The sequence below is a fragment of the Dendrobates tinctorius genome, unplaced genomic scaffold (assembly GCF_039654945.1).
Source record: "Dendrobates tinctorius isolate UK_male_01 unplaced genomic scaffold, ASM3965494v1 ptg000257l, whole genome shotgun sequence".
In the NCBI taxonomy this organism is placed as follows: Eukaryota; Metazoa; Chordata; class Amphibia; order Anura; family Dendrobatidae; genus Dendrobates; species Dendrobates tinctorius.
The window spans coordinates 1,186,279-1,199,877 of record NW_027361924.1 but is presented as its reverse complement, the minus strand read 5'-3'; the positions used below and the strand labels follow the sequence as shown (position 1 = coordinate 1,199,877).

The 13,599-nt window shown below is 39.4% G+C and overlaps 1 protein-coding gene across 1 annotated transcript in view; it reads left to right on the top strand.

Annotated features, from left to right (window-relative positions):
• Positions 1-13,599, top strand: part of LOC141069245 (uncharacterized) — a 39,407-nt gene that overhangs the window by 14,483 nt on the left and 11,325 nt on the right. Inside the window, exons 17-31 of the mRNA XM_073558699.1 lie at positions 705-875; positions 960-1,198; positions 1,713-1,798; positions 2,000-2,127; positions 2,429-2,575; positions 3,595-3,782; positions 5,279-5,367; positions 7,583-7,698; positions 8,438-8,562; positions 8,833-8,965; positions 9,101-9,310; positions 9,398-9,565; positions 11,464-11,601; positions 11,695-11,744; positions 13,457-13,577. Coding sequence (XP_073414800.1) covers positions 705-875; positions 960-1,198; positions 1,713-1,798; positions 2,000-2,127; positions 2,429-2,575; positions 3,595-3,782; positions 5,279-5,367; positions 7,583-7,698; positions 8,438-8,562; positions 8,833-8,965; positions 9,101-9,310; positions 9,398-9,565; positions 11,464-11,601; positions 11,695-11,744; positions 13,457-13,577 — 2,109 coding nt within the window. The remainder of the gene's footprint in view (positions 1-704; positions 876-959; positions 1,199-1,712; positions 1,799-1,999; positions 2,128-2,428; positions 2,576-3,594; positions 3,783-5,278; positions 5,368-7,582; positions 7,699-8,437; positions 8,563-8,832; positions 8,966-9,100; positions 9,311-9,397; positions 9,566-11,463; positions 11,602-11,694; positions 11,745-13,456; positions 13,578-13,599) is intronic.

Below are 13,599 nucleotides of genomic sequence, written 5' to 3'. Positions count from 1 at the left end.
CAATGGAAATGTATTGATCTGAATATTTATCCACGATGTCAAAAATGTTTATTGTTCAGGTATGATATTTTCAACATACAGCAACAAACCATTTTCCATTGGAAAAAATGATTTTATTAAAGAAAAGGTGTTGTCACGATGTGACTAGCCCTGCATGACGCGACCTGACGATCGGTCGGTCACCAAACAACAAGACAAAACAAGGGGACACCGGGGACACAATTACAACGGTGGGCCCTGCAATAGGGAACGGGGAAGGGGACAGATGCAGGGCTAAAGCTAGGAGACAGGGCTAGGGCAGAGTACCCAGCATCCTCGCCATCTGAGGTATCCCGGGGAACAGGGCGAGTTAGGGTGCCCCCTAGTGTCAGGGCCATGAAAGCTGCCCCTGGTCCCAGTTTACTCGCCAGCCCAATCGTGACAGGTGTCTTGTGTATGTTCAGGCATAAGAAAGCCTATCCACACACAGCAAATAAACAGCAAATGTAATTGTTCTACCTAAGAGCTTGGAGGAACAGAGCCACAATAAAAGCAGTGAAAAGGGTTTAGCATGCTGTATAACAGAGCCACAATAATAGCAGTGAAAAGGGTTTAGCATACTGTATATGCTGATGCAACTGACATTTGGACTGTATTATCGCCCACTGCATCCTATAAACCAAAGGTTTTTTCCCATACTTACTGATTGATATCCCTCTATCCAGCTGGAATCTATTGCAACCATCACACCCACCAACCTTGCTGATATGACGATAACAGTGGACGCCATCCAAAACATTACTCTAAATGGAATCGTAATAACCAATATCAAGCAATTGAAGTCAATGACGCAGTTAAATGAATACATTGTCCAACTGCAAAGCTATGTGTGTGCAGTAAGTATTGCCTTGCACTATAGGGTATAAATACCAATTATAGAGTAGATTAAAAAACAAAAACCTTGTGTACTCCTTAAGCAGATCTCCTCGCCATCATCCGGGACATCTTTGTGTGCAAATTCAGCGGTTCTTCAGAACAGCACAAAGTCTGCCATTTTCTCAGCTGTGTGGGATGTTCTTGAGAAATCCTGGAGTCCCAGCATCGAACAACAATGGCTGGAGAATTTCAAAATAATGGCCAAAATGTTTTCCCTGGAAATCACAGAGCCAACCATCTCTCAGTTCCCTAAAGACATTAAATGTGAAACTGCCCAGGGAATGTAAGTTGCAAATATAATAGATGAGTATTGGGCTGAAACCAGGGTGTTTTTTTTTTAAATGTGAGTGAGGGGAAAATATACTATGCGACTAATGACAGCATCACACAACCATGAAATACGGTCCATGTTCAGATTACAATAACTGGTCCAACAGGAAAATCTCCTGATCTGTACTAATTGTCAAGCAGTATGTTCCAGTGAAAAGATCCAGCAGTATTGCAATCCGAAAGTGGACCATAGATCACAAATCTATAAAATCAGACTAATGAGTTAATGAAAATAGTTGTAGTAGCATAACTCTTCATTCATAAAGTGCAGTTAGGAAAGTCCCGGTCAAATAATGTAAATGTTGACAGCAGCAGAAGAGTATGTTGATCTTTTAGTAGGCAGTGACCTATAAAGTCATATGATTATATTGGTGAGGACAGGGCCTAACAAGGGCAAATCAGTCACAGGAAACACAAAACTAATACTCTGAAACCAACAATATATCATCTTATGTTCTTTCACTCAGAATCGCATCCATCAATTCCTCCTTTGGCCTGTTGGCGTCTAATATACAGAAAGCAGTATATCAGTACTTGTTGGATTACCATAAAGGTATGTTCATTTACTTTATAAATCTACGGTAAACTGTAATATAAGTATTATAAACATGTTGCTTTTTTGTGCTCTATAAAGGATGCACAAAGGCTAGAAAAAATCTGTAATAAACCTAGTATTAAAAATTACGTAATGATTGATACAAAAGCAACAGTCTCCTAAATATCAATAACTCTCATGTTTACATTCTCGTGATAGGATCTGCCTTGTTATGTGACACATCTTCTGACCTTCAGCTTTTCTTTGACGAGTATTTTGAGGCATCCTCAGCTCTGTTAAACCCTGAGGACTTAGTGTCTCTTCTTCAAAATGAGCAGCTCCTTGCGGTAAGTATGTTAAAAGGTGTAGACAATTAATTTTTGTTTCTAAAACTGTAGACAGATACAGCACAGGGATGACCTGGGGCAGGGTGATGGACCTAACAGGTCACCATGGGTTGGCATAGCATTTGATCATGCTATGGGGTTCTCTACATTTCCTTATCTACTGCCTCGCTAAACGTGGACGCACTATAACTAACACTGAACACTGAAAGCCGAAAACTTCCAAACTATTGCTGATATAGGAATCCAATTCCAGAATCCGTACCTTCGCGTTGAACACCTGTTCTGTTATTTTTACTTGCAGAAACTCAACTCTTTGACGCCACAGGATCTGGTCTTCTATCTGCAGCCTGACACTAACACAAATAGTACTCTATGGTCAATAATTCTTTCGCATTACACAGACATTAGCCAGTTGGGAGAAGTCATAGACCGGCTCAATATTAAAACGGTAAGAATGCAAACTCGTAGAAATTCGCAATAAGAACCCAAATATGATGAAGGTTATTAATGGAGGAAGTATCATGTTGTGATTCGGTTTATGACTCCAATTTACAGTCAGACATCTGAAAAGTTAGCATTAATAGTCCCATCTCTTACAAGCTATATGATTTTGTATCATGTAATTTATATGGAAAGATTGGCAAAAAAATACACATATTGTTTAAGGAAACATTTTTGTGACGTCGTAAAAGGTCTTGTGACCAAAGCAGATGTTGGGAACTAAGTGCTAAGAAGATAAATATGTTGAGGTTGCATCTAGTGATGAGCGAGTAGCATTGTTGCTCGGATGTCCCCGAGCATGCTCGTGTGTCCTCCGAGTATTTTGGCGTGCTCGGAGATTTAGTTTTCGTCGTCTCAGCTGCATGATTTGCGACTTGTAGACAGGCTAAATACATGTGGAAATTCCCTAACAAACAGGCATTCCTCACATGTATTCAAGCGTTGAAAACTAAATCTCCAAGCACACCAAAATACTCGGAGGACACCCGAGCATGCTCGGGGAGATCTGAGCAACGAGTACACTCACTCATCACAGTTGCATCTCAACACTTTTTTCCTTGCTGCATTTGTGACCTTTAGAGGTTTCATAGCCCAACAATATATCTAGCATAGAGAGTGTTTACTAAGCTTCTATTGGGCCTGTAAGAAGAGGACTCTAAATCACTTTAGCCACTTCTTCTGCCATAGGAATCTCTACCCTTGAAAACATTCATAATAATGGCAAATAAGAGGGTGCAGACTAAAGGTCAGGTCTTTGTAATATTCTACCAAGGCATGGCAACAAGGGATTGTCCCTCTTTAGCCATCATGAGCGGAGAACACTCTCAGCTCATGATAGCTAAAGAGGGACAATCCCTTGTTGCCATGCCTTGGTAGATCCTGCACCATAAGAGGTTTTCCACTTAGATTAATAATTCATTAATACCCACAGAATAATATGTTTCTTATGCTTTATTTGTTTTGTAGGATGATATCAATCTGGCTGTCTTCAAGTCCGTATGGCCAATTTTTGTGTCAAATTCTAACCTTCTCAATGACTCTGATATGCAAAAATGGTTCAGTGATCGATTCAACAACTCTATAAAACTGATAACATTGGAGCAGCTAAACGTCACGGGAGTTATCAACGCAAACTGCCTCTTTTACGAAAATCTGTAAGAATATACTTTTTTTTTGTACAGTAATGTCTTTACAGCCAGCTTCGAATGGAGAGTGAAGAAGGCTGACTACTATAGCGACTCTACATCAGATATACTGTAGCACTGCTCATGAACAATTGTCAATATATATACTATATATTGGCAAAATGTCAGGCACATCCACTAATGTGGAACATTGTAAATCAAGCTCTAAGATTTTATGACACGTTGAAAAATCTTTCTAGAATTTTACGATAAAAATAAGGGAAAAAACTAAACAATGTACATCACAATAATATGTTATGCCTATAAGCACAAGATAAAATCAAAATACCTAATAAAAAAAAAACGTAGTAAGGCCAATAAGTAATGAAAAAAAGTCACATTTTATTGTAAAAAACATTAAAAATTTACATGATTAAAAAAGATATAAAGTACACCAGAAAATAAGCGGGCGAACCAAAAACAAATATTCTATAGAAGGAGATAGTCCAAATAAATACTTTTGAACAAGGAAATACTATTAATGAGGTGAAAATGACGGTTTAAGAGCAATACTGTAGGAATCATTGTTGACAATTCCTTTAATACCAATAGGTGAAAGGAAGCACATCAGTAAATGTATAAGTAAATATATATAAGTATCCTAGGACCTGTATGAAATCCAATTAATTCACAGAGGTGGTTCACCCACTGGATCTTACAAGCTACTCACTCGTAGCTTCATCATGGGTCGTCACCCCTGACAAAGCAAAGTGTGAAACATGAGTCGGGTCAGGTGGGTGATCCATACGAGACCTAGTATACTTGTATATATTTACTTATATGTATATTGTATGGTGATGTGCCTCCTTTTTCCTATTGGTGTTGGAGGGATTGTGGACAACAATGCCTACAGTACAGACATTAAACCATGATTTTCCCCTAATAGTATTTAGTAGTTTCTTGCTCAAGGATATTTATTTGCACTTTCTATTTCTATATAATATTGAATTGTCCTTGGTTCACCCACTTATTTTTCTGATGTACTTACTGTATATTCTTTTTTAACCAAGTATTAATCGTTAATGTTGCAATAAAACATATTTTTAATTACCACTTATTAGCCTTTGCACACTTTTGTTTAGATATATCATAAAAATAAGGGGAAAAATAATCAGCATTGATATCCAGGTGCCTATCCAACTCGGACTATTGAATGCAGACATTTTATTCTGTGATCACTGACACTCCCAATGACCATCTGATATATTTGGGATTAGTCATTTTTTTCTCCTCAGGAGGGGCATAATATAGCTTGTGAAAAAATTGATGTGGTCAAGTGAAAAAATGGACGATGTTTACGCATATTGGGATTAAATTTAGCTCCCATAAGCTTAAGTTTTTTTCAAAATCCTAGTCAAATTCTACATTAAACAACTACACAATGATTTTAAGCATGATCTATCAATCAAAGTTCAGTGAACAAGTCATTTATTTAACTATTGACTGTTCATTTATTTTACCATCAGAGTGAAAACTCTATCTAAACATTATGGAGAATACAATGACAATACACGTCAAGACATTTACAATGTCCTCAAGGAGTACCTCCAGACAGGTCTGTATATATGAAAACAAACATCGCTCTATCTACAGATTTATCTATCTGCCTTTATTGATCTCCTTTACTCCCCTCTATATTTTTCAAATCTGCCAACCATTAAAAGCAATTCTGCTATTCTAGAGTCTTGGAACGTTGGGTCACAACTCATTTAGGACCCATAATGAGGGTTTATTACCAAATTTGTAAGTGATCCATTATCTGTAATTAGAGTTTTTACCAAACTCGTAAGTTATTTACTATTTATAGGATAGGGTAAATTTCACTTATTATTAAGTGTCCAACTGTTGGGCCCCATGGCGGTCCCAAAAATGGGGCTCAATATACCAAGATCCGGGATCAGAAATATGCCATTTTGAATGAAGGGGAAGGTGAGCACGTTTGACCCCTGTACCAGTGATGGTCTATATGACCGGTGGAAAAAGACAACTATAGCATTCTGCTATTTCCAGCAGTCCCCTAGAACATGTGCACCTCCACTCATTTTAAGACGAGCTAACAGAGCCCCATTCTTAGAATCGCTTCGGGTCCCTGCATATGAACGCTCAGCAATTAATGTGTATAGAAGATAACTTACTATTTTAGGAATATCCCTTTAAAAATGTCTGTCAATACAAATTGACTGTGAAATAAGACAATTGCACCAGGTAAAAAAACATACCTTTAGAGTCCAAATCCAATAGTGCATTTGCCAGAAATTTGTGCTTGGTGCACCTTTAGTGTGACTAGCCACTTCAGTGCACCTTCTCAGCAGCTTGTTTTGAATGTCTCTTCCCTCATATTTCATGATTGACAGCTCTGGCTTTACAGGAGCCAGAGGACAGAGATATATGGAAATCAAGTAAGTTTAAAGATGCACGGACCTACTAAGCCATGTCAAGAGTTTACCAAGCAACTCGATAACACATTTGAATGAGGAATGACTTGTGGTAAACAAAGCAATGGATCTAGACACAAGAGATATGATTTTTATTATTGCTATGGAACCTACAATGTGCCATGTTTGGTTTGAACAATCTTTTCCTGCTCTGACAGAAGATGACTGGTTATAGAATCATAGAACGTTAGAGTTGGAAGGGGCCTCAAGGGTCCTCGTGTCCAACCCCCTGCTCAGTGCAGGATTCATTAAATCATCCCAGACAGATGTCTGTCCAGCCTCTGTTTGAAGACTTCCATTGAAGGAGAACTCACCACCTCTCGTGGCCGCCTGATCCACTCATTGATCACCCTCACTGTCAAAAAGTTTTTCTAATATCTAATCTGTATCTTCTCCCTTTCAGTTTCATTCCATTGCTTATCGTGTTTCCATGTGCAAATGAGAATAAGGATGATCCCTCCACACTGTGACATCCCTTCAGATATTTGTAGACCGCTATTAAGTCTCCTCTTAGCCTTCTTTTCTGCAAGCTAAACATTCCCAGATCCTCTAACCGTTCCTCATAGGACATACTTTGCAGTCTGCTCACTATCCTAGTAGCTCCTCTCTGAACTTGCTCTAGTTTTTCAATATCTTTTTTAAAATGTGACGCCCAAAACTCGACACAGTATTCCAGATGAGGCCTGACCAAGGAGGAGTAGAGGGGGATAATTACTTCACGTGATCTAGACTCTACACTTCTTTTAATATGTCCTAGAACTGTGTTTGCCTTTTCCCAGTGTTGACCCATATGCTATCTGTGATCAATTAGTATACTCGTCTTTTTCACAAGTGCTCTTGCTTAGTTCTATTCCTCCCAATCTGTAGATGTAATTTTTGTTTTTCTTGACCAAATGTAGAAATACCATTCTATTAGTCGCTGCCCACTGTTCAATCTTATCTAGATCCTTCTGAATCCTTTCTGTCTTCTCTAGTGTTAGCTATCCCTCCTAGCTTTGCATTGTCTGCAAATTTGATCAATTTACCTTCAGTTCCCTTATCAAGATCATTTATAAAAATGTTGAACAACACTGGGGCCAGGACAGAGCCTTGTGGTCCCCACTTCAAACACTCTTCCAATTGGATGTGCAGCCATTTATTACTGCTCTTTGAGTACAATCACTGAGCCAGTTATGAATCCACCTAACCGCAGCCTTGTCAATCCCATACTTAGTAATTTTTTTTAATAAGGATAGTTTGAGATACTTTATCAAATGCTTTGCTGAAGTCCAAATATACTATACTGGAAGTTTTACTTATAAATCTTTCTCTGGTTTCTACTTTTTTTTTCCTTAGGTCCTAATCCAAGGTGCTATACAGAGGGGAACTACTCATGGATAGTTTACCACTTGGAAGATTATTTGAGCTTTTGCAGTGCTGATGATCTCAGATCCTTCAGTAGCGAAGCATTGGTAACTATGAATTAAGTCTCATCCATATTTGTTTTTTTACTTCTGAAGATCACCTCAGTGGGATCCATATTCAAGCTAGCATCTCATTAGTTCAATGAAAGCATGTTTGCCAGCCCAAATGTTTTTTGCAAAATAATTGTTGTCAGGGATCTATAAAGCATTGGTTGGATTGGGGGCTAAATTACCTGTATGTTAGCAGCTTCTTTAGGGCAAAATATCTGTTGTCTAGAGGCAGCTATTGTTAAAATCCTTTCTGAAAAGTTTAAAGGGGTTGCTTGCTTTAGACAATCCTTTTTTTCCCCTCAACAGTAGGCTGATAATAGGGTATTTCACTGTGTAGGCCTTCAGAGACTAGCTGGAGAACCAGGCAGCAAAACTTCAATTCCTCTACAGCAAGAATATAGGAGAAATGAAGCATTTTATTGTGTCTACTGAAATCAACGAGATGTCCATGTAATGCATGTATATGCCAAGTTCTCCAGAGTGACATGTGCTTGTTGTAACCTTAATAATAATCAATTAGGGTCCACAATGAAAAAAAAAAAACCATTGCATTAATTCAGCATTCATGAATTGGGCACTTGAATATATATATATATATATATTTTTAACAGACAACCCCTTCACGATAGGACAGACAAACCTTTAGCTATATACAATCTTCCAGTGCTGAGGTACTTTGCAAATAATGTGTTACTGAAGGTGCATTGATTCACCCCTTTTATTTTGTCTTCAACAGTTACAAATGTTTTCAGTGGACAACAAAACATTGGATTTGGTTGCAAGACTAACTCTCAATGAAGACCTTAAAGCGTACTATGCACAGTTACTGACCACAGAAAATTCCAACTTTCCATTAAATAAGTAAGCTGGTTTCCTTTTTAATAAGTTTGCTGTTAGAGGAATAGAATATATGTGGGGTGCTCTGTGTGTGTAGACTCTTCCTTATTATTCTCCCTCTCCATCAATAAGGAATCTGGAGTATTACATCAGTCGTTAAGCTGTCTACTTTCAGATAATACAATTACTTATCTAATCATGCATTAGAGCAGAGCAAAGATGTTATATTTTCTATGTTCCTAATTCATCAACCAAACTCCCTCAACAATTTGGCTTTTTTTTTTTTATTTGTAGCATTCCTCAAAATATTCTTTGCTACGCAATTGCTAACCTAAACATTGGAACTATCACTGGTGACCAAGCTAAAGTTACACTGAATCTCCTGAAGTCATGCAACTATGGCATCAACTCTACTGTGGATAAAGAAGTGAGTTATTCAATCACGTTGATTTTATTGATAATCGATATACTGCTCTGAAGGGTCGTCGGTGGCCAGCTCCAGGTTCCAGTTCGTTTGTAGCTACCTTTATTTACTAAGTCGACATGAAATTTGCTTTTGCAGGCATTGACTGGTCTCCTGTCTTCTACTACGATAACGTCATCTCTCCTTCAATCACTTGGCTCTCTAGCGGTTGGACTATCCACATCCACAATTGAAAACACAGACAGCATCACCTTAAGTGAAAGCTTATCCACCCTGTCTAACATCGACGGTTGGACAGTCACTCAGGCGTCCGCCATAGTTAACAAAATAATACAAACTGATTCTCCGGTAAGATGAAATTTGTAGACATTAGGTGAAGGAAAGCTACATAATGTATGCCTCAACTAATAAGAGGAATATGTTTTATTCTTGTAGATCACTGTGAACATGTTTCAAAATCTTGGCACCCTAATTATTGGAGTATCATCTTCTAAAATAAGCAGCTTGAGTTCTGAAAACGTCTTAGCTCTGGCTTCTAACTCGATATTTAGCGCCCACATGGAGCAAGCCCCAGTTGCACTCAAACAAAAATTTGTCCAAATGGTAAGTGTGTCCAGTCATCATGCTAATAAAAAGTTGGTAAGAGTATCCAAAAGAATTGCATTATCACTATGTTGCCATGAGACAGGACTTTTGATTGTGTATATATTCACAGTGGGATAACTTGAAGATTGTGGGCCCCAATACAAAATCTCCAATAGGGCCCAAACTATCACAGACCTTTAATTTTAAAGTTTTTTCATATGGTCCAAAAGGACCTTTTGGGCACCTTAGGCTCCAGGACCCGTCTGCGATTGCACCTTTTATAGTAAAGCCCTTGTATAGTCAAGTACTATGATCGAAAACAACACGAGTAAAACAAGCAGAACAATTAGTGACCATTCACGCACACCTACCCTCCTCCAGCTGTCAACTGAATATAAAAAGAAAGTGGCTGTCAAGATAACATAAACAGGAGTGTGCACTCATAGAGGCAGCTTTACAAGTTAGGAAATTCCAGTTTCACCATGGGTGGCTTCAACGCCTGCAAAATATCTTCATTCTTCACCTTCAAAGCAACGCAGCAGTCAATCCACTAATTCTTCCTCCAAAGAGGATCTGATTTTAAATAGATCTTTGACGTGTACATCAAAGGTCGTGTTCCCAGCACTTGATGCTCCACCTACGGCTGTTAACTTGTTAAATCCAGTTGTTAATCACTGACAGCGGGACTTAATACCTATCAGTCGGAAGTGTGTTAATAATCCCGGCCATCGGCGCCCCTGTCATGTGATCAGGGGCGCCAATGGGTTGTCATTACAGCTGAGGGTCTGTTGGTGACCCCCATGCCTGTCATTATCAGCATGCTGTGAACGCTGGACCGTGGCTGCCGTTCATAGATCGTGTATTCTGCTATACATAGTATGCTACGTATCCGATCAGGTGATCATAGCTTCAAGCCTCCCAAGGGGACTATTGAAGACAGCAAAAAAAAAAAATTTAAAAAAATATGAAAAAAAAGTTCAAATCACCCCACTTTTTTCCCATTAAAAATAAAACAATTTAAAAAATGCACATATTTCGTATCTCTGCATTCAGAAATGTCCGCTCTATCAAAATATATAATAATCTAATACGATCTGTACAGAGCGTGACAAGAAAATAAATCAGAAAGATAAACTTACGTTTTATTATCCGCCACAACTTTGCATTAAAATGCAATAAGTGGCGATCAAAACATTGTATCTACCCCAAAATGGTATCAATAAAAACATCAGCTCAGGGTACAAAAACTAAGAACTCACTCAGCACCAGATGTAAAAAAATTAAAACATTACAGGCCTCGTAAAAAGGCACAAAAAATAATATTATTTTTACAAATTTATGACTTTTATTTTTACCCCATAAATAACAAAAAAAACTTATACTGATCTTGGGAACTATATTGTTAGTTTTACCATACAATGAACATGGTAAATAAAAAATAAAGAAAATTGTGAAATTGCATTGTTTTTGCAATTTCAATGCCCTTGGAATTTTTTTCCCGTTTTCCAATACACTATACAGTATGTTAAAATGAATGGTGTCATTTGAAAGTACAACTCATCCTGCAAAAAATAAGCGTGCATCTGGCTATATGGTCAGAAAAATAAAAATATATGGTTTTAGGAAGCAGTGAAGGAAAAAAACTGAAAATCGCCGGGTACATGCGACCACTAGACGACATTCCCAACTGGCCACATGCAAGTTAGTTGGAGGCCATTTAATGGCCTATTAGGGAAGGCCAATAGGCATTCTATGCAGACAGAATAATTGTTAATATGATTATGGGGTGGAACATCATCATTTTTTATGTCACTGTGCCTCGACACTGTTCCTTTGTTATAGAGATGATGGTCCATATTTTAATATTCTTTACAAAAATGACACAGCTCTCACATAACAAACTATGTTTTCTACAGATTATTCAGGCCAGCTCAAGTAAGAACATCTTCCAGTCTGTACCACCTAATCTAGCTAGTGAGATCCCTGCCTCAAACTTACTATCGTCCAGCCTTAATTTCAGTGATATATCGGGAATGAAATGGAGAACCAGCCAGGTACATCAACCGCTCTTTCATTCTTTTTTCGGACTTAGTAAATTCATAAACAATATACATTATTCTATTGTTTTTATCCATTTCATTCTGCAGGCTCGAGTATTTTTCCGGACTGTGCTTATCCAAGTTACGGACTATTCCAAGTAAGTGACTTGTTTGCAAACTGTAAAGTGGCACACTGTGCTACTGTGTACTTAAAGAAAAAAAATACCGCATTTTTCGGATTATACGACGCTCCGGATTATAAGACGTACCCCAAATTTTGAGGAGAAAAATAGGAAAAAAAATATTTTTTTTTTAATAAAATGGTGGTGCTTCTTATAATCCATGCGTCTTATTGCTTACCGGGGGTGGTGGCCAAGGTGAAGCGGGGTCCCAGGGTCGCTGCTGGAGAAGGCAGGAGTGGGGTGATGCTGCAGACCGCAGGCTGGGTGTTCCGATGTGCGGCGCTCCGCTGCAGATGTCTGGTGCTAGTGCGGGCGTCCGGTGCTGCTGCCCGGTGCTGCTGCCCGGTGCTGCTGTGTGTCTCCGGTGTCTTCGCTGCTGCCGGAGCTCTGTTGACATTTTGTGAAAGACCAGAGCCCCGACAGTTCCATGGTTTCCTGTGCGGTGAACTCCAGGAAAATGGCCGCCTGGGGCGACGCATACGTAGATGGAGATCTCAGCACCAAGATCTCAGGAGATGACATTTCAGCGCTGAGATCTCAACTCCCGAGAACTTGGTGCCGAGATATCCATCTGCGCATGCACCGCCCCTGGCGGCCATTTTTCTGGAGTCCACCGCACAGGAAACCATGGAACTGCTGGGGTTCTGGCCTTTCACAAAATGTTGGCAGAGCCTCGCCAGCAGCGGAGACAGCGAAGACACCGGAGACACCCGCAGCAGCACTGCCGGACACCCCCGTAACACCCCCTCATCCAAGCCTACGGCCTGCAGCAAAGGTATATATGCATTATAAGACGTACCCCATTTTCCCCCAAAATTTTGGGGAAAAAGGGCGTCTTATGATCCGAAAAACACGGTATACTGTCTATGAGAATATATAAACTATAAGAAGCTCCTGCTTCTTGGTCCTGGTCGCTCTATCTATTATGTTTGTATAAGATTTCCTATGTCGCAGCCCAGTCAGCACTTGCCGAGGTGATATCCTCTGGTTGCAATTTCAGAGGTTATGTTTTGCAATCTATTTGCAGGCCCAACTTACATTAAGAAAGCATTTTGTAATAAAACCCTTTAATACTTCTAATACATTAGAAAACTATAAAAAATGTACTAGTTCTTCCACACAAATGTGAACCATATTCCATCAGTTTTGGTCAGTATATATACGCAATTGTTAAGGGTTAAGGTAGTGTCACACTTAGCGATGCACCAGCGGTCTCGACCAGCGATATGACGCGATCAGGATCGCTGGTGCATCGCTAAGTGGTCGCTAGTGAGCTGCCACACAGGCAGATCTCACCAGCGACATAGCAGGGGTCGGGGGTCGCTACTTACCTGTCAGACGAGGCGATCCTGACGTCCTCCCGCCTGCGTCCACGCATCGCTTGTCGGCGCCACAGGAAGCCCAGCAGGAAGCTGACGACGAGAAACGGCCCAGGACGTTCTCGCGCGATCAGCGATAACCAGCGGGGAGCTGGTCGGAGGTAAGTATCAGACAAAAACTGTCACAAAAACCAGTGACGTTATAGCGATATTGCTAGCGATATCGCTTAGTGTAACAGGCCCTTAATTCTATTCTTCTCCATTACAAAACGGACAAAGAAAATCATGTCCTTCTATCATAGGATAGAGAGATAACTTCAGAAGACAGGTTCTAAAAACAGTTTTAATTTTATTACATTTCTCTTTTAGATTATCTTCTAATATCCTGCAAGGTTTTACATGTGGAGCTGCCAATAACCTAAACAATAATCAATTTGTCAATCTTATTAAATCAATGAATGGCAAATCAGTGAACTTAGATAGTAGTCAGGTAAGAAATTCCAGACAAAGAG